Here is a 23,547-nt window from a genome sequence, read left to right as displayed (position 1 = left end):
TGCGTGTTACTCAACACTGTTTGTATGCTGCCCTGGACTTGCTTCTTCTTCAATGCTGTTGCTGTTCTTGCATTTCGACCAACCCGTTACGGCTCCGCTGCTGCCGCTTTCCGAGTTTGTGTTTAATCAAATTTGCTGCGTTGCGAAAATTGCAGCTAATTGTTTGGAATAAGCAAGCTTTCGTACAATTTATGTGATTCATTGTGTGTGCCCGACTTGTGTTTATCGTTCGTTACTTCTAGCGCGCTATTCAGATAAGGAAGCGGTCTTTGAAAAATCGAAGCGGCAATAATACTAACTGTGTCTAAATAAACAATACACTAAAGCAGCCAACGAGAATATCTGATAAGCCTTATAACATTCGAACTTGATGCGCACAAGTGCTAACAACTCGGGCACAACAAAAAATTCTTTGTTCTGCAGTTTTTGCAAAATCGCCGACACATATTTATGGAGGAGTTGTGGTTGTTGTAATGAGTAACCAACGCAAAACAGGGATTTGTGGCGCCATATCGACGCCGATGCTGGTCATTTTGCTTGCGTTTGCATGCAGTGTAAGCGCTGGGGATGACGCAAATCAGCTGGTGAGTGGTTGCCGGGAGATGGGTTGGGGGTGTGTTGGAAGATTTTATTGGTTTGTTTTCGTTACCGTGTTTGGGCCACTGGCTTACAGCTGTACACATTTCTTACTGCGCACTTGTTGCCATGTTAACAGGTAAAAGAACGATAAGCTATAGAATTTGGCCAGCAATATATAGATGTGTGTATGTATGCATTGGGCTTTGTTTCTGTTATATATTATCAATCAATCGGACTACTTACGAAGCACCACAAGTACCTATTGACAGTTAACAGCACGTTAACAGCCCGACAACAGTGGCGGTTATATTTTCAAATTTCGTGTGTGTTTACAGGACTTCTCAACACGCGATTGTACGCTGACGGAGCCCGTCTATGGCTACAAGTTTGATTTTAGCGGCCTACACTCGGATTTGGCGCATGTGTTACGAAGCTTTAGAAATGATTCCTTTGAGTTTAACATATGCAGCAATCTGACGCACAGCTGTAACAACGAGAGCAATGTGGCTGCCTGCCTCAAAAGCCAGGGCAAGGAGTATGTGCTGGGTAAGCGCAATATGATCTATTGCAAAATCACTTGCTGATTCAAAATTTCTGTACTTATAGGCCGCCAGCATGAGCTGCACTATCACAATGGTAAAATTTACCTCAAGTATTTGAGTGGTGCCAAATGTGAAAATGGAACCAACGACAATCCCAACTATCAGCTGCATGTGCTGCTCAGTTGCGACTACACGATGGATGCCAATCCACTGCATATAACGGCTTATGTAAATAAATACGTCCTCAAGCTTACGTTTGAAATGATTAAATATTTTGGTTTTTATTTGCAGGCTGAAGACTCTTGTTCCTTTTACATTACCTATGAAACACCCCTGGCCTGCTTATCTATACCGGATGGGCTTCAGTCCAATAACTGTAGCGTGAGCACAAATACTGGAGACACATTCGATTTGATGTCGCTTAGCGATGCTAACTATAGAACCACAGACCGCCAGGGGGGTTTCTTTATTATCAATGTATGCAAGCCAGTGCTTTATGGCGAGAACGCCATGTGCCCATCCGGCAGCAGCATATGCTTGTATTTGCCCAAGGTCAGCGATATAAAAAAACGGTGAGGAATGTTTATTTAAATGTTATATATATTTATATTTATTTTACCTATTTTTGTTTGCATATGCTTCCAGTTTCATTAACTTTGGCAATGTACAGACGAAACCCGTTATTAAAGACGGCCAGCCGTTGTTGCGACACGAGTCCTCGACGCCGTGTGCAGGAAATTCAAGCGTAAATTATACCAGTATTGTCAATTTTTACTGCGATGAAAGTGTTATGGTGAGTTCTTAAAGATAATATCGTTAGTATTAGCTAAAATGTACTCCTTTTGCAGAATGCACATCCCGAGTTTATGGGTTCTAGTCAAGATGGCTGCACCTACCAGTTTAGCTTTTTCACCCCACTAACTTGCAAGAATATCAAGCCCTGCGCGGCCGTGGCCGCGGGAAATGAGCTGTGAGTACAACTCTTTTCATGTTGTTTACGTAGAATATATATCGTTTTGTTTTTATTTTGCACAGTCTGGACCTGAGTCCGCTCAGTAGCCATGCGCCACACAAATTGACCAAAGACGGTAAAATCTACAATGTGGCTGTATGCGCCAGCGCTGGTACGCCCTGCATGGCGAATGGTGGTAAGTCGGTCATTTGTTGTCTGAATTATTAACGAAGATTTTAAGTGCAGCCACAGCAGCTGTCGACGTTGCACGTATGGCAGCTTCCACCTTGCATGTTGCACGTCACATGCGTGGTAGAGCAGATGCAATTAAATTTTAATAGCCGTATATTTAAGTGCGAGAAAAGCAGGAAATTCACTGCGGGCAACTCTTTAAACAGATTACCTTCCAAATTGCCAACCAAATTCAACAAGTGCTCGAAAATATTACTCAATATTTCGAATTTATTGGAATGTGCCCGTTAAGTTTCGAACTAAGGCTTTAAATCCCTTGTCGTTTCGTACGCTTGCACATCTGTGTTTATTTGCACGTTTTTAAACTCTGGGGATGATGATTCACATTTCTGATGCGGTCATCATAAATACATTTACATAGTTTTTGTGCTTATATGTCTGCATGCATATATATAAACGAAGTATAGTACTTGTGCACTCAACCCGAGTCCCTGAAATGAAATATTCCATTTTAAAATTAGACCCGTGAGTGTGCAATTATTTTATGATGAACCCACCGAAGCTATGTTGCTCTATTTACACGCATGACATGAGCTAATATGGGGAATTTGTATGGAGCAATCCTTAAAGGGGTACTTATTTATAAACCATCATACTGAGCAATAAGAAAAACTTAAAAATCACAACGGAAAAGTTATTTAGAACATTGTATGGGATACTAATTATCAACTGGTAGAAGTGTAGACACGAAAAGGCAGCTATGCAAAACAAATATTTATTGATTAAGCAACTGATATGGCTAGCTTTCCTATTCAGTGCTCATAGATTGCAACTCTTTTCATTGAGTTGGTTGACTCGATTGCCAATATGCTCAAAAAATGAAAGCGTTGTGCTGCTGCAAACAAAAAACGCAAATGTAAACCATGTTGGCTGTTGCCAGGGCAAACGTGCTTGGGCATATCCATGAAATATACAAAGCACACACTCTACCGTACTAACACACGCACACACACACAGGGAAATGTGCCTGCATTTCTAGTTGACTGCAGACGCATTTCCGTTGGCGCGTCCTTTTTTGCTTGGCTGGGCTGCCTCGCGGCTCACGTTAAAACATCGGCGGGCAACGAGAGTTGGGCACAAAATCATGGCCACCGCTGGGCCTAAACAAATAAATAAGCTCACTTGCATTTGGCAACTGACATTGCTATCCGGCCCAGACACCGTCGCGGCTACGATATGGATAGGGGCGAGACGCATGCGGTCTAGCATTTTCCGGGGCACTACACGAAAATTTCATTTGTTAAGCAAATAGCAGACACGGCTACGCGAAAAGCGCTGTACGTGGACGGCGCATGCATTCTATATGCAGCTCTGATATCTGGCGCCCAGATGACACTGACAGATGCCATATTGCTGCATGTGCTTTCTGTTGTTGTTGTTGTTTTTGCTGTATATATACCCTGTGTGGCTTATGGATAAAAAGGGTGCATCACATTTGATTATAACTATCTTTAAAATTGACTACAGCCTGCAGCAATTAGCGTGTATTCATTATAGTGCATTTTTCAAATATATATATTTTTGATTATCAAACTATTTTATATAGTTCATATTATGAAATTTTCATAAAATCTTGATTTTCTTTTTGATGGAGCTGATTATGGAGCAACAAGATATGTTCTGTTAGTTATCCCTGGACTTATGGCATGTATATTTTAACATCTTTTCCAATTGCCTATAGTGCAGTTTCTATATATAACCCGTAATTTAAATAATAGGTATGAGGTATAGGTGTGAATTTAGCTTCAGTAAACTAGAGTAACTTGCAGGTCGACTAAAATCTGAATGTTGCTAAGAATTCATTGGCATGGACAAAACAATGGAATCGTTTGTAGTTTCCTACTACTGTTGCATTGGTGTTTTATTGAATTCTACATATGAAAGCATTTTTGCACCACATTTGGTGCACGCTGTCCGACTGCAAGTTATAGCCATGGTTATTACCAACAGGGCCGCCGAGTTAGCGGCAATAAAATGTTGTTAATTGCTTATGCCGCGCACGTTGCACGCGGTCATTTTATGTAATTTGCATTTGAAATTCAAACATGTACGAGTGTGTATTTGGGAAAACATTGCGCTGCCTATTGCTATTTAGATATCGGTATGCAGGTGTAAATGATAAATGATGAATGTGCATTCTGTTTCCAATCGCATCAATATCAATTTTCAAATATCGTTGTTGTGCGTCGTGTTTTTTATGCGTCTGGTGGACTCAGCCATTTGCCTACAGTGCGTATGAAATTCGAAAAGGCCAATGGCATTGTTAATGTTGATCAAAGTGCCTGACAAGCGGCTTGTAATGCCAAAAGCTATGGCCAACAAATGCAGCTGGATGTCGGCTGCATGCAAAACAAATGCAAAAATATCCTCTCGGAATAGTGTTATGTGAGTGTTTATTTGCCAGCGGAGCAGTTGGCATGCTACAATGTTTGTAATTTTCAATTTATACATTCTCTTTTTTTCCATTTCAATTCTTGCTGTATTTTATGTGAGTTTTTGCTTTTGTTTTGCATTTTACTGTTGTCTTGTTGTTGGGCAGATTCAATTTAGAGACACGCCCCATTCCTGACACTTGCCAGCAGCTGTTTTGCGCCAGGACGCGCCAGGATGTGCCAGCCAAGCAGCTACTAAATCGTTTATACGTTTGTTTTTCACATTCTTATACCCTTGTAGAGGGCATTACAATTCTGTCTTGAAATGTGTAACGCATGGAAGGAGAGGAGACATGTTAGACATTCTTGATCAGAATTAACAGTCGATTCGATGTGGCATTGTCCTTCGGTGTGTCTGTTTCAATGCAAACCAGTCATTCGGTTTTCTTTCTGTTGCCGGCGAAAAATATGTCGGAATCGGCCGACTTAGACGACTATATTATATAGCTGTCATTGGAATGATTGGTTAGAAGTTAGTTTCTTGCATAGTAAAATAGAGATAATTGGTTATCAAATAAGTTTTTGTATTGAAAAATTGTCTTCCCTTATACGATATCTTGACAAAACTCAGCAATCACGAGCCCCATAATTTTCCTTACATAACTGGAATGACTACAAGGGCATTTAATATTCGCCATGCCGAAGATTGCTTTTAGTTCTTGTATTTTTTTGTTTTGGTCTTGTTGGCCAATATTTTGAGACCTTTTCTTGGCGTTTTCTTCACTGTTTTCTTATTGAAATTCAATTTGCTAGAGTTTCGTTTCGTTTTTGTTGTCCTCTTTTTTCTTTGCCCTGTCAATGTTAATGCAATATGTATATAGTATGTATATATATGATATCAACTCTTAAATTTATTGTCTCATGAACGCCACAAGTTCTGCTCTGTCTAGGCCCTGGTTATAGTTAACCCTTTCATACAATTTCAAGCGAATTGACCAATTTGATTGTTTTCAGTTTTGCTTCGGCCTTGGCTTGTGGTTACACACTTTGTGATGCCCCATGGGCGCTGGCCAAGCTGTGATTGCATTGCAATTGAATTTGTGAGTGGTTTGTAGCAGAACTATTTCTTCTCCCTTCTCTTTATTTATTTATTTTTTTGTGGAAGAGCAGATTTGTATCCACAGCTAATCTTGGCACGGAAATGATTTCAAAGCCGAAAGGTGGACATGAGTTGATGGCATCAGTTGGTTCGTTTCACTCGCTTTCATTTGCTTTGCAAGGCTCGATTGCATGTTTCCACAGGATATACAGACAAACACACACACACCAACACACATACATTGTCAGGTGCTTGCACAGATACTTGTATAAGTATTGTCACGCTTCTACGAAACTCTCATTTATCAATTTAGTTGACAGTCGATTTCTTTTCAATTTGAGGGAAAAAACCACTTCAATCGGATTTTTGTTTGGTTGAGGCGGAAGGGGGGTCAACCTGTGTGGCCAAATCAAAAAGCCAACGATATCAAACAGATTCTGTTGTTGTTCCTGTTCGTTTCCTGTTGTGGCATGTGCAATAAAGTACAAAAATAGACAAATGGAAAGATAGCCAGGGGCATCAAAGTGATAGATGGAAAGGGAGAGAGTGTGGTTGAGTGAAATTACCATATTCCAGTCAAATCCCAATCACAATGCTGTCCACTAGACGCGTTGCAATCAAAATCAGGCAATGTGAATGATGTTCCTGAAGGAGAAGTGCAATTTGGTGCTGCAAGTAATTGAAAAATTGCGTAAAAGAAGCAATCTCGGAATTGTAAGAATGTCTTACCTATAAGTAAATTTTAAATATCCAATGTGTGTAGCCTATAAATTACCACATTTATTTAATGTAAGTTTACTTCGACTTTATTTATATTTAAGTAAGTCTGATAACCTATTGGCATTATACTATTTGTTCAGAATGAGCCTTTAGTAAATAGATAAATAGTAGATAAAGCGACTAGATAGTATTTGATAGAAGTTTTCATATTTCCTTACCAATAAAAAGTCTACAGTTTAAACGTAGTTAAAATACATGTTGTATTATAAATAAACCATTTTTTTAAGAATTTGAATTTTAAACCGACATAACTCCGCCGCGTTTTAAGCGACATATCGCCTCGCGGAGATATCACTTCGTTTCGTTTCCAAATCCGCGGAGATTAGTAGTTCGTAAAACGGCGGAGTTATGTCGCCCTGCAATGACATAATCTCGCCATGATCAACGAAGAAATTATGTCGAGTCATATCTCCGTCATTATGTCGTTTCCAACCGTCATATCTCCACGAGGAGATATGTCGTTTGTGGAGCAGCGGAGTTATGTCGTTTTAAAATGACATTTTCTCGCCATGGTCAAGGGCAGAGTTAAGTCAAAAATATACTATATTATATTAATCATTTTATAATTTTATTTATAGTATTTCTTCAATTATTAGAGATCTTTTTAAACGATTTTCAATCGAATTGGATACAATATTTTTCGATTTATCCTATTTTTATTAAGTTTTCCATTATATTTTTTATTATATAACGTTTGTGGAGCACGTTCAGTAAATAATTCAGTGTAGAGACGCCTGTGCATCCTTCCGCACACTGAGGGTCATTTACCATTTGTCAAAAACTTCACCTAAAGCACAGTTTGAGCTGGCCTAAAGTCAATAGCAGTTGATAAGAAAAGCGAGCTCAATAGACGGGGAAACAAGAGCAACAATTAATTTCGCCTTTGATCGGCTGATAGACGATGCTTTTATGGCAACGGCTCCATTTGGCTGACATTTCGCTTTGTGATGGTTGAAGAAGGAGGGGGGGAGGGGGTAGAGCAAGGGACGGTTTGTTGCGCGGAGTTTGGCGCGGCACTTGTCACAGTTTTTTGTGCACATGTCTAACACAGGCTGGAACTGATTTGAATTCACTTGTGCACTTGCAGGCGCCTGTTATGAAGAGAATGGCGTGACCTATGGCCTGGGCAACTTCAATTCGCATTTGCGTTTCAATCAGAGCGGGTCGCCGTATTTGCTGTACGAGGATGGCGTTAACTGCGGGAACGGCAGCCGTCGCTGGTCCACAAAAATCGAATTTGTTTGTGCGAACAATGCAACGAAGGACAATGAAACCAGCGCCAACATCGAGGCTGTCCAAATAATTGAGGACTCCAATTGTCAGTTGTTAATTCAATACCAGACTCAGCACGCCTGCCAACAGCAGATTAGATGCAAAGTGAAGGTCTATGTGGAACACTCGGCGGATGGCACCGGCAGCGGTGGCGAAGAACTGGTCGACTTAACCCCTTTGATTAACCCCAATGAGAATTATGAGGCTCGGGTCGAGCTACCGGCCAAGCAGCAGCAGCAGTTGCCCAAAAACACGAAGGTGAGTGTCGTTCGCTGATTTCCCACAGGTGTAGCTGCTATCTAACTAGTTGGCTTTTCCCTTTGTCCTTACAGTTCTTTTTGAATGTGTGCCGTCCATTAGTGCCGAAATACCAATTAGGCTGCGCCGGCGGTTCAGGTGCCTGCATGGCCAAAATGTCGGCAGCTGGTGCGCCCGAGGAGGAGCAGGTAAGTACCAGCCAAAGCGGCTTACGGGCTTAAGCCTCAGCTCGAGCGTATGTGTTGCTGTTCGTGATTGTGCGCGCGTGTGTGTGTGTGTGTGTGTGTGTGCGTTGTACTTTTCTCGTAATTGGTGCCAATTTGAATTCAGTTGAATATTTTTGCGACTCATAAGCACATTAGTTCATGCTAAATGCTTCAATTTGCCCATTAAGCCGTTTGGCCAAATGCCCAAAAAATCTGTGTCGCCATTCATGCATTAAATATGCAGCAAATCCAATTGCTAAGCCAGACTACACTCCACAGTTGCCGCCAGCCGCTCTTCACTCAGTGGCCACTAGGCGCCAGTGAGTGACCAGTGGATTTGGTTACTTCATTAAGCGGCGCAACCGACTCATTCGCCGCCCGCCTGCCGTTGACAGCATTAGGAGCTGACTGAGGCCAGTGCCTAAAAGTTGGCTAATGCCACAAATTGTAAGCACGCCCATTTGTCCATTTTCCAGCTGAGTCTCTCCTCTCTCCCCCTCACCCTGCGTGTGTGCGCTTGGGTGTGTGCTTGGGTGTCCTGCCGGCTTGCGCTTAAATAAGTACTTAAGCCCACAAAAGTATGCAATGAAATTCGCTTGAAATGAGATTTCAGATCATGCTACAAATTGCTCGCCAACATTGTCGGGCTTTCGTGCTACACAGATGTCTGAATGTGCTGAAAATGAGTGCTGCAATTTGTTCCCCAGATTGAGTTAGATCTGTTACGTTATCGAGATTATCAATAGATATGTATATGCATGCATGTGCTTAGCTGTAACTTATTGTCTCTCTGTTTACTGATTAATAGTTTTGAGTGTAGTTAAATATTAGCATTAAATTTTATGCACGTTGAATTCGTCACTATCTTTTTATACCCTGAACCCATTAAAAATGGGTAAACAGGTATAATGTATGTATTTGTGCAAATGTATGTAACAGGCAGAAGAACGCATCTGCGACCCCATAAAGTATATATATTCTTGATCAGCATCAATAGCCGAGTCGATCTAGCCATGTCCGTCTGTCTGTCTTTCCGTCTGTCCGTATGTATGAACGCAAGGATCTCAGAATCTATAAGACCTAGAGACTTGAAATTTTAGCTGTAGGTCCTCCTAGTCCCCGCGAAGATCGAGTTTGTTTCCGATATTCGATAACTTGCCCGTTTCCAAGTAATCGATAAAAATAAAAATTTCGATGTCGAAATCCTGTTTTTTTTTTAGCAATTTCGGCAAATAATATGAGCTAGAGTCACCAAACTTGACATGTAGCTTCTAGAATAGTATATATTTTCATTTTATACCTACCGCCTGTCGGAAGAAGAGGGTTTAGGGTATCCCCTAGTCGGGAGCTCCCGACTAGAACCTCTTACTTGTTTTAGTTCATTTATGTGCACTCTTTATAAATATGTGCATATACCATGACCTTTAACTCTTAACTCAACTTTTTAGAGCAAGATCCAGTTTGTCGCAGTTTTGTAAATCCTAAGGCTAAAACCTCAAACTTGTCGGCTATTTCATCGATTAATTTTTGGGCCACTTGCTTTTGGATCGCAAAGTTGAGATTCTCTCATGCAATAATTATATGAATTATAATGCGCTGTCTGAGCGAGCCAATCATTGCCGGCGACATGGAATGCGTGCCGTATGCCACAGGCAGTGCCCGCAATTTTCCCCCTAAAAACATAATTTTTATCACATGCCTGAGGCAAAAACATTGTTCAAGTTGTTAAAAAAAATAAGCACGTACGCGCTGCAAATGACGGGGCACGGTTGCCGGGGATAGGGGTGTCGGTGCGGCTGCGTGGCTCGCGAAATTTGTGAACGTAACATAGCAGAAGGCAACGGAACGGAACGGAACGGAAGGATATGGCAAAATGCGGCTATGGCGTTGACGCTGGTGTAAAAATATGTGAACACACAGACACACACACATATATGTATACATACAAATAAATATATGCATATAAAACTGTAAAAACAGCTTTTAGCGGCCAACAGCCATCACAGTGGTTGGATGCGCCCTTGCGCCACACACAAACCATTCCCCGGCTTGGAGTTGTGCGCTGCATGGGGAAATGTGTGTGCTTCATGCGACGTGCTGTGCAGAACATTTCCGGCTGTTCGTGGGGCTAAGTGTGAGATGGGAGAGATAGGGATAGGGATGGGGATGGGGATGGGGTACGGGTGGGTTGACTGTTGTCGATTGGGGCAAAGTGCCGTCGGTTTTGTTTGCATGCCACTGGCCTAGAAATAACGTAGCCATGGTTATATATTTTTCTAAAATTTATATTGCTTTATTTGCACAGCAGGCACACACATTCGCATACGCAGGGAGTAGTCGCTGGGAGTGGCTGGGAGGGCTGCTGCTGTTGACATTTGCGCCACGTTTTGCATTCTGAAAATGCTCCGTTTTCAGCGGCATTTCGTGTGCGGAAACGGAAATGTGCTGCTAGCTGCTGACGCGCACTTGAACGGGCAACTCTTTACTTCAAGCAAGCAAACCCTTTCAAACACCCAAACCCCGCCCGCCCACACTCATTGACAGTTGTCAAATGTCGAAAGTCGTTTGGCCTCTGATGTTGCTGGTGCTTCTTCTTCATTGGATTTGCACTCCGGCATTTGCAGATATTTTAATGTGCTGCCAGTTGCACATCCTAAGCCATATCCTTGAGACCCATTGACTTGGCACATTTGATTTTCTAACTGTCACTGCGTTCGAATCGCTGTGCTATGCCCGCTTCTGCTGCAGCAGCTCATTGTCATGCAGCGTCTTCAGCGAACGTTGCAAATTTGGCTGTGGCATGTGCCTTGCATTGCCAAGTTGCATGCAACCTGTTAATGGGCAATGTATAAAAAAAAAAAAATAACCGAAGTCAAACTATGTTTGGAATTTATAGAATTTGCTCAGCAAATACTGAAATGCCTTTAAGCCAGTCAAACATTTTTGGTTAAATTTAGCAGACATTGTTTTGTTGTTTAGGACGAAGCAAATTATGCTGCTGCCCATTGTGTAGCAGGAATACAATTCGGGGCGTCTTTTTGGCTAGCCATGTCTTTGGCCTGCCTGTCGCCACAGGACATTTGATGCTAATGCTTCACGCTCGCCATGTCCTCTGCCAGTTGAGCTCAGTTGCGAGTTCTCAGCTCTCCAAACGCTGAACTTGCACAAATCTTTATTGCTTTTGAGCTGAAGCTTTTACTTTTCTTTTCTTTTCTCTTCTTTTTATTTATTCATTTTTTTTTTGTTTTCAACTCAATGAAGTTTTAGCAGCAAATACACAACGGGCCACTTCTATCTACTCTATACCCTGCTCAGCGTGGAGCACTTAAGTTTGATCAGCTAACTGGGCAGCAATTAAGTGCGCAAAAAGTCATTGGAAATTGTTGAGACAGCACATTTCGGATTTAGAAGCTCTCGGCTGCTGCTGTTTGATTTCGGGTTCAGATACTTTTCTATCTATTGCTTATATCATTTTTTTTTTGTGCTGTGCTTTCAATTAGAGTGCAATCGAAATGCGACGACACACACATGACTTGAAGTTTTCATTTAGTTCTGTGCAGAGCTGATTTTCAACAGCAAAAACTTGACTTTGCTTTCTTGATAGTTGTTCATACTTGTAATACCCTTTTGTCATTGAAAATGGGTAAGAAGGGTATTCTAGTTTTGAGCGAATGTATGTTACAGTTATTTGCTTGCTCATTCTGCTTCCACGAAACCGAAGACTATTTAACAATAGGGATGCCGCATCTATCCCGACTTATTATCTTTATAGATATAACATTGTGTTTTGGTTTGCGAGCTCTTTTGTATGCCTTATTGAAATCTGAAAATAAGAAAGATTGTACTTTTTAAGCGAAAGTTTTTAAAAAATTGTATGTGAAATTTAAATGCTTCCAAAGACTGCTGCGTAAAGGGTATATATTAGTCTAGCACTCCCAAATAAAGCGCTCTTGTTCTTGTTTAGTATGTTTTCTGTTTTTATTGATGCATTTTTTTTTTTTTGAATAGATCTTTATTTTACAACTTATTTATTTGGTATCTGCAAACAATTAAGCTGCCTTTACTTATTATTTGTTTTTTTTTTGGTCCGGTCAAGGCTTTCCCTTTTCCGGTCCCTCTTGCTCTGTTGAGCGAAAAGTTTGCGAAACTTGAAAGAAAATATAAACAAGCGGCTAGGGAACATAGACAAACAGCACTCGTTCGCTTGTACCAATACGATAAGAAAGTTTTTCAATAAATTTCGAAACAAGTTCCTCAAAACTTGCCGTCTACAGCTAAGCTGATAATCTGGCGCCAGCTCAACATATATATGTATATATATATATACATTTATAAATATATGTGCTATATGTATAAACCCAACCTGCCGAACTATATCTAATGCTAATGAGCATTGCCTGTTGAAGGACATTCCTAAATGCTGCTGCTGTCAGCTGCTTGTTTGCTGATGCCGCATTAGTTCAGATTTTGAGTTTTCAATGGATTTTCAATGGGCAGGAGCAGAGTTCGGGCGAAGTAGAGGATACAAGAAAAAAACTGCCAGCTAGCGTAACGGTTAGCAATAAATAATAGAGCAAACTGCTTAAACCTTGCCTGCGCTGCATACGAAATGAGTTTGTGCCGTCTGCCCGACTGCCAGTGGCTAATACGTTTAAGATGAGCCGACAACATGTGCAACGTTTGCCACCATCGACAACGCTGACCCGGGGCATAAATCTTGTGCCACTCGAGCGGCAGCCATTGCCCTGGCTGCTGCCATGGTGCTGCAACTGCTCCACGTTGGACATTAAGCGCACGTCGCCAGTTGAATGCCCCGACTGGCTAGCTGGCTGCCTAGTTGACTGTCTGCTGCTGGCACTGTTTAAGCTGCCTGCTTGCCAGCAACAGAAGGGTGCACAATGGGGGTGGGGCTTTGGGATTGGCGCGTGCCGCTTGCTTTGGCAGTGTGGGTGCTGCCAGCGCCTGTTGCAATCGCAGCGTCATTGAACAGGCGACAAAAAGGTCGATTATTGAGCAATTTGCACAGCTAATGCCTTGCTAAGGACATTGCATCCTGCTGCTCTGAGCTTAAGCGGGCATTGCAAGTGTTGTTATTACACCGCAAACAATTAACTTGTTAGTCGTGCCACAATTTAGATTTTTCGGATCTTATTTGTTTTACAATAAAACATTTGTTTATTGTTATTTGGTATCTCTATGCGTGACTGTTGAACCCTTTGACCTGTCAGCTATCAACTATTTATCAGCTGATATAGCTTTTGTCGGCTGCCCCACTGAAATCTTGAAAATGCCATCCATTAAGTTGTCGTTTGTGCTGCGTTGACTGTCCCAGGGTTACTGGCTGCCAGGGGCCATAACGTTTTGTCCATCCGTTTGGCTGCTTATCGTTTCATCGTGACATTGTCCACATCGATATATGGGGCCACTGAAACGCATGTCCTGTTCGAAAAACAACAAATGCAAGGACAAGCGCGATGAACGTAAACGGGGCTCTGATAGAGATTTCTAGTTATTTGCGGCAATCTCTGCCATAAAGTCGGACATGTGTTTGGCCACACGCTGCAACGATGAGTGGACATGGGCAGCAATCAACGGACATACCTGTTTTAAACCCTTTTGCTCCTAACTCTCTGGCCATTCTCTCTCAATATATCTATCCGATTGCAGAGTCTTGGTTTTCCACTGGTTACGATGTCGCCCATCAACCGCACCACCGCTGAGCTGCTCTACGTGAAAGGCGATCCCTGCCCCACCGACAAGGCCATGCAACTGTCCACGCGCATTCACTTCAGGTGCAACATGCGCGCGGGTCGCGTAAGTATCGAGATGATGTGACGGCATTTGCGGCATTTGAGTGAATGGTTTATGAATGTTTTTATTATTGCAGGGTCAGCCGGTGTTGACTTCCATTGATGACTGCAACTATCACATTAACTGGGACACGAGTGTCATTTGCCCGCCGCATGATTGCAGCTTCAGTGCGAACACATGTGAGATTGTGCAGGACGAGCTGAACATGCGTTACAATTTTAGGAATGCCTCCTTTACAAAGGGCGGCAAGATTGAGGTGAGTTTGAGATCAACTGCCCGATATGCTGTGACTCGAAGTTAACTCTTACTTAGATCGACTACAACAAAAGTAAACTGGAGCTGAACATATGCGGATTGGATCGTAAGGCCACCACGGACTACTCGCAGGATTTGGTTAACTTGTTCTTCACACACGACCTGCCCGGCTGCGGCAAAGAGGGTGAGTCTAGCTTATAGGCTAATTCGATTAGCGTTTCTTGTTCTTATTGAAGAGTTGCTGCTTGTCGCTTGTCGTTTCCGCTTCCGTTTCCGTTTCCGTGTCCGCTTGTACTTCCGCTGGCGCAACACGCGCATTTCCGCACGCCATTTTTTTGGCCAATCGTTTTTTTTTTTTCGCAGCTGCAGCTGCTGCTGCTTTGAGCTCCTTTTGGATAATGACAAAATCGCATTAGAATTGGCGCTCAGCCCAATGCACTTCCGTTTTCCTTATCTGTGCGCCCTTACGCCCCATACGCCTCATTCTTCTACACACTCGACACATACACACACGCTACGTCAAGCTCTACTCACAATTTTTTCGTTGCCTGCTTTTGGGCGCCACTGCAGCGAATGCGACAGTTTTTCGCGCTGCGCTTGTCGCCATTTTGTTTTTTTTTTGCGTGTCTTCTTTTTTGCTGTTATCTAACAGCCTTTTATGTCCTGCAGCCGACAAAAACGCAAAGTACTTGAAATTATCAGGATAGGCGGAAAAAAACTTTAGGACTAGAAAAAACAAAAAAAAATTAAATTGTCGACGAGATAATGTGGTTAAATAATCTTCGTGCAAATCCGAGCACTTTTCTACCCTGTAAAAAAAACGTAAATTTGTAAAAAGGGTATAAATTAATATAGTTTTTAAATTTATTCTTGCTGAGCATCAAAAATTACGTTGACCAAGGAACATTTTTTTATTAATGGGTTCGTCATGTAGTCTCAGTTATTACAGAGAATATAAGAGCTAGGAGAAGGTTGTCGTATATCACAAATCAGAATCAATGGATATTAAGTTTTGTTGTATATCCCTTCGCTTGTCAAATGAAAGCTTTGATTTTAGACGAACTTTAAACGTAAGTAGAGGGTATTCCCCAGTGAAGTACATTCCAAGAGACCATTCTTTTTTCATGCTTACATTTTTGTGTGTGTCTGCCTTTGCTGCTGCATTCGAGCCATGAATATTTAAAGGCCCACACACAAAATATTTCAGACTGTTGTCGAGTGTTTTGTGCATGGTCATGATTTTTATTGGCACCAGCGTGTGAGACTTATAAATAGAACTTTACCATTAAATAAAACTTTTTGTTTGTTATGGCAACGGGCAATAAAACTGACAATTTAATTATGACCACGTTCCCGCAGTCAGCTGAAAGCCCAACACAATGAATACAACTAAGTATTATAAAACTCTTTTTGTCGACCCATTTCGGGTGCGTGTGTGTATGGGTGGGTGTGTGGTTGACAATCTGTAAGCGATCAGACAATTTTAATATGTTCACCGACATGCAGAACACAAATGCAAGCGGCAACAGGGGGCTGAAGGGGTGCTGCTGCTGCCTGGTTGACTGTATGTCTGAGCCCAAATCCCAAAACAGTTGCGCCTCCCCTGCTCCTCACAGAGTTGCTGGTGTGCATATTTTGTCTGACACACATCCACACACACTCGCCTACACACACACTTACACACCCACAAACATTGGACATGCTGTGCATTTGAACGACAGCAGCAGCCACAAAATCTAACCCTCTGTTTCACTGCGCCTCGCCTCCCTTGCCACTCATATCATGCGGCTTTTGTTGTCGTCTCCAGTGATAATTATTTTTGGCTTTTATGTGATAACTTTGCAGCACAGAGCAGCCCCATACCAAGCCCGTAGTTCTGGCTCTATGGCCAGGCATTTGGAATATGATAAGGATTCATTTAAGCAATGTTGTTGTTGCCCTTGTTCGGGCTATGCCCCAGTTGTGTGTTGTGCTGTGTTGTTTTGTTTGTCGGTCAATTAAAATAAAATGCCGCTTTGTTTTAGTACGGTTTTGTCTGGTTTTCATCACATTTTATTAGGGTCAAGTTTGTTTTTGGGGTCTTCTTTTTTTCTTCATTTTTTGTTGTTGGTAGGCGCCTTCGTTTCAACTAATTAAAACCTTAAAAATGTGCTCTGTTTACTTTCATTGCAGGCAAGATGAATGTCCAGATGCGTTTGATATGCAGCAACCAAACTGAGAGTTCCAGCAGCATTACAAACGTAAGTATCTAACTTGTTGAAACTGTAGTCAAATCTGAATAGAAAATGACTTAATTAGAATTCGTAACTGAGCTGTGTAAAGATGCAGATTAAAAGCTTATACATTCGTGCTAAGTGCTCTCTTAAATAATTTTGATAATGACTTGAGAAATTTCGGATACATGACACGGGCACATTTCTGGTTGCATATCGCTTAACTTGATTAGTTTCAAACTAAGAGTGCAATTATTTTCAATAAACTTTACCATTTTCCTTGCGCAATAATATATTTTTGTAGATAGATTGATTTGACATTTAATTTCGATATATTTAAATTAAATTTCCTACCTTTATGTTTGCTTTCGATAGCGGACTTAAATAAACACAAATAACTTACTTCATTTCGGAAATGTCCTGCTAAATACTTGGCAAATTCCAAGACAAGTGGATAAGAGCCGCTGAAACCTTTGTTGCGAAAAGTGTAGCATACATTTTTGCGCTAAAGGGAAGGCACATTAAACTGACATGGAAGACGCAACAAGCCGAAAAGCCCGAAGTGGATTTAACACACATTTTTGTATGTGCATGTATGTGCAGTCCATGGCCTGGCAGCAAGTTTCTTCGGCAAAGTTTGGCCAGGAGCTGTGCGCGGCTGCTTCAAAGTAAAAATTTATAAGAAATATGCAGAAAAAGACCGCACAACGTGGCACAACTGGGCGAAAAACAATGTGGCAGGTGTCCTTTGTTCTGCTTACCACTTGGCAAATCCGTTTTGCAAGCCATTCCGAGTTGTTGTTGTTGTTGTTGTCGTTGCCGCCGTTGTTGCTTTAGCTGTTGCTGTTGCCGCTGCTTTTCAGCAAAAATGTTGCCTACCAACCTGTGCAGCCTTTGGGTTTGCGAGCCACCGTTTTTTATACCCTTGTAGAGGTCATTGTTATGTTGTATGGAAATGTGTAACGCGTAGACGGCGACATCTCCTGCCCCATTACGTTTATATATTGTCTTGATCAGTATTAACAGCCGAGACTATATAGCCGGGTAGTCCTTCTTTCTAGTCTTCCAGTTTTACAGCAATTGTCCTAAAACTTTGCATATCGTATCACTATATTATGTAGCATGTAGGAGTGAACGGTCGAAAGTTAGGTTCTTGTCTAAACAACATTTTAATTTTTCTAAATATCACAACATAATTAGGCAACTATGAGTTCTACCATCACAAATAAGCTCCTGACCTTTATATCGTATAGCTCCATAACATGAGTCGCTCGATTGACTAATGTTTTGTTTTTCTAACGAAACTCAGCAATTACGAGCTTCACAATTCTCCTCATAATTCTACGCTGCCAAGCTGTAAGCCATATGTCTGCAAGGGTATTTAATCCTCAGTGTGCGAAAGATAAGGTTTTTTGTGATTGCTTGGTGTCTGTTGCTTTTGCATAGAAGGTGTTGTTATTGTTGTTGTTGCCTTTGCTGCTGCTGCTGCTGCTGCTGCTTTTAGCCGCCAGGCGTGCTATTGTTTTGACCCAAGCCTTTGTTGTGCTTAACAATCGCAGCTAAAAATGCACGTGCCTGACTTGCTACAGCTTCAGCATGTTGCCCCTTTCTTGGGGTCTTGGCCCTTGCCACAGATCGCAGCTGCACCAGCGGCTTTCAGCTCTAGTTTCTCTCGGAGCCATTGTTTGTTAGTTGTGTTGCCTTTTGATTACGCCTTTGTGTGCCGTTGACTGGCGTTGACCCTGCGTCAGTATCATTCTTGTGCTTTGCTGTTGCTTCTTGTTTATCAAATAATTGTCCCTGTCATTGCAGCAGCTGTTGCATATTTTACACCCAAGCATAATGCACACCCCATAAAATTCAATTATTGTGCGCATATCTTGTTGAGGCTATTTATGAGCGACTTGCTTATCAAATAAGTTAAATATGTTTAATAACTATTCCCTTAAATAGTTGTCTTATCAATTTGTCATTGAATTTCCATTGAGCCATGTTTAGCTTATGCTGCATGTATTGCAGCATTGTATTGATTTATTCGTTTTTAATTTGTTTATTTATCAATATTTACTCTAAATATTTATTTTTGGAGACCACCTAAGCACTTGAAAGTGTTGACTTTCTGCAAAATTTGCTGCGTTTTTGGGATTTATTGTTTATATTTTCACTTTGAGATAATGTTTATAATGCTTCAAACTATTCCAGATTTAATTAGAGAAAAGACAAATTCTCCAATAAGATTCTGGCTTTTTCAATGTTGATGGGCATATTTTTTATACCCTCAACCCATTGAAAATGGGTAAAGAGGACATAATATATTTATGCAAATGTATGTAACAGGCAGAAGGAAGCATCTCCGACTCCATAAAGTACATGTATTCTTGATCAGCATCAATAGCCGAGTCGATTTAGCCATGTCCGTCTGTCTGTCTGTCCGTCTGTCCGTATGTATGAACGCAAGGATCTCAGAACCTACAAGAGCTAGAGACTTAAAATTTTAGCTGTAGGTCCTCCCAGTCCCCGCGCAGATCAAGTTTGTTTCCGATATTCGATAACTTGCCCCGTTTCCAAGTAATCGATAAAAATCAAAAACGAAATCCTGTTTTTTGGGCGATTTCGGTAAATAATATGAGCTAGAGTCACAAAACTTGACATGTAGCTTCTAGAATAGTATATATTTTAATTTTATGTCTACCGCCTGTCGGAAGAAAAGGGTCCTGGGTATCCCCTAGTCGGGAGCTCCCGACTAGAACCTCTTACTTGTTTTTGTTTAAAATTAATGTCTGGTGCTCTTCAACCCTGCGCTGTTGTGTATGCTACAGTTTTGTTTTGTGTGTTTTCAATCTATTAATTGATTTTGCTGTTCCTATATACATAGGTATATATATAACTATATGAAGGGGGCGACCGCATGTTGCTGAAAAATTGTCAATTTGCAGCAGCTCGTAATTAGTGGTCTGTCCGGCGCTGGCAACTTTATTGGCCTGTTTCAGGAAAATGCCGAAAATGCAGCAATTAGTGCTTGAGGTTTAATAAACACACGCACACACACGCTCTCTCCCCCCTTCTATCTCTCTCTCTCTTACACGCACGTACACACACACACACACGCACGCACAGGCGCGCGCACATATAAGTGTTGTAGTCCATTACGCACAAATTGCTAGAGGAGACGCCGTCAGCAATTGAAAATATTTGCCTGCAAATTTTGTGATAGGCCCCCTCTTTCTCTGTTGTTATTTTTATTTCTTTTTTATTTCTGTTTGCTCTCTATCCCCCCTCTCTTCCTTTCTCTTTGTATTTGCTGTGTAAACATGGAAGGGACGCTTTGTTGTTGCTTGTTGCAACACTCGCATGTGGCACAAACCAATTGACCCAAATTTAAAGCAGCGCACAAATAGCTGCAAGCGGCTGGCAACCAGAACGCAGTCGCACCGGGCTGAGCTATGGATCTAAAACTGGGTCCAGGCCATGGGATATGGATTGGTATTAGGGAACTGCACAGCCCCCTCACACACACGCACACACACACACACACACACATGCCAGCAGCTGTTGGGAGTGTTTGTCTGACTGCGGTTAATTGCATTACACACTTCGTCGAGGTGTTATTAATTTTATTTCTTTGCCAAGTGCACGTAATGACATTTGGGCCCGCTCCGCTGGGTCTATCCGTCCGTCCCATGTTTGACATACATTTCATGCTCAATTACGTGTGTGCAAACATGTTGCAACTGCTCGTTAATTCCCATTTGACAATTAAACAAAAATAAGCACTTTGTGTTCATGCAGATCAAATTGATTTTCTGAACGAATTGCATTTAAAAACTATGTTTACCTTATTGAATAATAAACTTAATTAAACCACACATTTGGTATAGTTAAGTACATTCTACTAAATTTAGTTGAATGCCCGTTTTCGTTTCATGCAACTGGCAAAGCTCATGTTAGTTGGGTAATTTTGTTTCCTAAGCCGCTTTTTAATGAAGTGCTATAATTGTGCGCAAGTGTGGCAACTCCAAGCAAGTGGCAACGTCTTGACCTAGACTTGCCAGACCGGCAAGTGATTTATAATTTTGCAAGTCTGCACTAAAGAAACCCCTTTACTATTTTTGGTCTTCTGCTCTATGAGAAACTAAGTTAAAAAAAATATGCAAAGTTAAGCAGCTTGTAAAATTATTTCGAATATAAACAGAAATTTATGCAATTCCGAAATTCCCAAAAAAACTTTTGTCAGAAATTGTACCCAGTTGGTCATTGAGCAATTTTTATCAGTCAGCTCCAAACTGCGGTTGTTTGTCTAACTTTCTATTGTTGTTCAAATTGCGTAGAACACACGCTAAACAGACGTCGGCATACACACACGAACACAAACACGGCGACAGTTTTGTTGTTGTTGCTGTTGTTGTCCTTATTTTTGGCCAGCTGGCAAGTGGAACAAAAGGCCAAAGCGGAATTTTCTGCAGAAGAGGGAGCGACGCTGTCGGAAAATTAGCGATTCAATGAAATGGGATTTTAAATGGCTGAAAACTTTTTAATGCGTCTACGGTCGCCCTCGACATGTTTGTAGCTCGTGTCTGGGGCGGCGCCACGGCCGGGTGCGCGACCCGGGACGCCGGCAAAGTTGTGCAACGCGAGTTTTTGCCACTTGCAGTTGCCAGTTGCCAGTTGCAGCCGCCGCAAAAGTTTTTAAATTATGCGCACATTTGCAGCGCCTCGTTGCTGTTTCTCTCGCTGCCATGTTCTGGTTCTTGTTGCTTCTGTTGGCCGCGCCGGAAATGGTCTTTGGCCGAAAGTGTTACACGCAGCGTGCAGCCGGACGGATGGCGTGCGACAACGACCCTGTAGGTGAAGATGGAGATGGGGCGACGGGCTTGGATAGGAGTCCCGGCTTGGGGCTGTGGGCGCGCAAACAAGTTGCAAACAGTTGTTGCGCTACAATTTTCAGAGCTTCTGTAAACGGCAATGGGTCGAGCGCGGGAGCGTGTCGCGGCGCAGCGCGGTATGGGACGGAACGAGCAATTGCCTTTCGGTTGCAATTTATGTATTTTTCCCCATATCAATTTAGTTATTTATTATTTTTCTTTGCACTTAATGAAGAAAGTTTCTAATTACAAGAATCTCGTTTGCAGGACACACAGTGCAGTTTGCTCCATGTGCAGCGCACGCCGAGCATCTGTTCGTTTCTGGGTCTCAGCGTGCCGCCACAGGATGCCGGAGATCGCACCGCCGCCACCACCACCACCACCACTACCCCTAGTACAACAACTAGCACCACCACCACCAGCACGCCGGCCACGGCAACGGGTAAGCCAGCCGAAGCAGCAACAACTGCTGCAACATTTCCAATAGTGGCAGCTGTTTCCAGCCCAACGGCCTCCGTGGGCAGTAAGTGCAGCTAGCCAAGATCCTTTAGCAGCAGTTGACAACCTTAAATTTACAGGCATCCTGGGCATAATCCTGTCGGTGACTTTCTTTGTGGGATGCTTGGGAATGTTTGCCTTCTCGCCGGCGCGAAGGCACCGCGTGCGTCGACTCTTCCGACGCAGCAGCTCAGCGGTGCGATATTCCAGGGTACGACTTAATGGTCAGCAATCGTTTAGCCATTGTCCAACCAATGATTTTATTGCAGGTACATTCGAACGAGGAGGCTAATCTGCTTCTAGAACCGAATGGAGAGTTTACAGAAAGCGATGATGATATGCTACTTTAGAAGTGTACACCGAGGAACCAGGCTGTAACGCGTACTGATTGCTATAGAAAGTTAACCAAGTGACATAGACAAAATGAAAATTTATAAAAAAGACATGAGAAATCCCAAAGTGAGGAACATTCAACACCAAAGACAGAAAACGCAACTGATTGTGAATTAAAAACTGATAGTAGACAAGTAATGAATTGTATTGATGAAAGTTATTGTGTACTTACTTATGTACAATACGTCTGGATGACAACGACAAACATACAAACCCAATTTAATGGAACTATTTATGTATATGCCTAAACAATATTATATATTTTATATACCTGCACTTCAAATATGTAAAGGCAAAACCCCAATAAGGCCCCGTAGCCACAAACTTAACTATATACATATTTGTAGCTAATTGCTAATAGAGAATTGCCTGCGACAATTGCTTTATAACTCTTAAAGTATTTTACCAAGCAACATTACTTTTACTTATGTTTAAGTTAACTGCAGGTTTATATTCGACATCTTAAAATCAATACTGCGGTTAAATGTTTGACACCGTTTTTTTTTTGTTTGTTTTATTGTATGAGACTGGGCGATGTGTACTTAATTTGTTTCGTGGTATAACGTTTTTACTTTTGTTTTTTAGTTTATTAAGCCGGCTGTAAAATAATTCAATTTTAAATAACAACATAACTGTATGTAGTTCTATATATACTCTGTATAAAAAGAATTTGAAAAACCTAAGCGAAAATAAATATATAAACATATTTTTGACATTGTTTTATGATATTTTACTTGGGGATCTGAGTTATCTGAATGAAGCTCTTCGCTAAGCTTAGGCGTCTTGGGTAAATTTGACGTCCTGAACGGTAAGTAACAATGTGAGCGTAATGTTGGATTTAGGACGTAAGTAATTACTAAAACTAGGTTTTGAAAACTTTGATGAAAAAAAAAAGTAAAAATAAAATTTTACAATCAAAATATGATTTGTTGCTTTTTTTTTGTTTGATAAATTAAGTCTAAATTTTGATCAAATTTTACAAATTTTACAAAAATGGCTTCACAGTTATTCAGTAAATGGGGTTGTTCAGTTATCAGTAAATTTTCATCCCAATCTGTTTTTTAGATAAGATTTAGACACAGCATGGCATATCTTTCTCAAATCCAACTTATCTTAACTCACCATTGAATATTACGGTTAATTTTGCGAATTTTAATTGTTAGTTTGATTAGAAATAATATAGTTCCATACAGCTCTTCAACG

At 41.5% G+C, this 23,547-nt stretch overlaps 1 protein-coding gene across 2 annotated transcripts; it reads left to right on the top strand.

Annotated features, from left to right (window-relative positions):
* Positions 1–86: 86 nt before the first annotated feature.
* On the top strand, positions 87–23,050 carry Lerp (lysosomal enzyme receptor protein). Of its 2 annotated transcripts, none has more exons than XM_064693069.1 (16): positions 87–584; positions 915–1,125; positions 1,186–1,349; positions 1,413–1,693; positions 1,767–1,914; positions 1,970–2,091; positions 2,157–2,269; positions 7,664–8,106; positions 8,181–8,294; positions 13,980–14,126; positions 14,200–14,379; positions 14,436–14,562; positions 16,551–16,618; positions 21,721–21,976; positions 22,032–22,162; positions 22,221–23,050. In XM_064693069.1, exons 1-16 carry the CDS (start codon positions 474–476, stop codon positions 22,299–22,301), a joined length of 2,697 nt encoding a protein of 898 aa, XP_064549139.1. In that variant the 5' UTR covers positions 87–473; the 3' UTR covers positions 22,302–23,050. The 2 variants fall into 2 exon arrangements, with proteins under 2 accessions (XP_064549139.1, XP_064549140.1); XM_064693070.1 differs by having other exon boundaries at positions 88–584; positions 21,721–21,895.
* The last annotated feature ends 497 nt before the right edge of the window (positions 23,051–23,547 follow it).

This window comes from Drosophila montana, unplaced genomic scaffold, assembly GCF_035044405.1.
Source record: "Drosophila montana isolate Dmon_TW-CO22-7 unplaced genomic scaffold, ASM3504440v1 contig_3733_1, whole genome shotgun sequence".
Taxonomy (NCBI): domain Eukaryota; kingdom Metazoa; phylum Arthropoda; class Insecta; order Diptera; family Drosophilidae; genus Drosophila; species Drosophila montana.
This window is presented reverse-complemented; position numbering and strand designations above follow the sequence as displayed.

What these genes read in the sequence shown, in the direction of transcription:
- Lerp (XM_064693069.1), top strand. Translation starts at nt 474, where the DNA reads ATGAGTAACCAACGCAAAACAGGGATTTGTGGCGCCATATCGACGCCG. An exon ending in GCCCTGCATGGCGAATGGTG is followed by an intron (nt 2,270 to 7,663) that starts GTAAGTCGGTCA and finishes GTGCACTTGCAG; the next exon opens with GCGCCTGTTATGAAGAGAAT. An exon ending in GTGCGCCCGAGGAGGAGCAG is followed by an intron (nt 8,295 to 13,979) that starts GTAAGTACCAGC and finishes ATCCGATTGCAG; the next exon opens with AGTCTTGGTTTTCCACTGGT.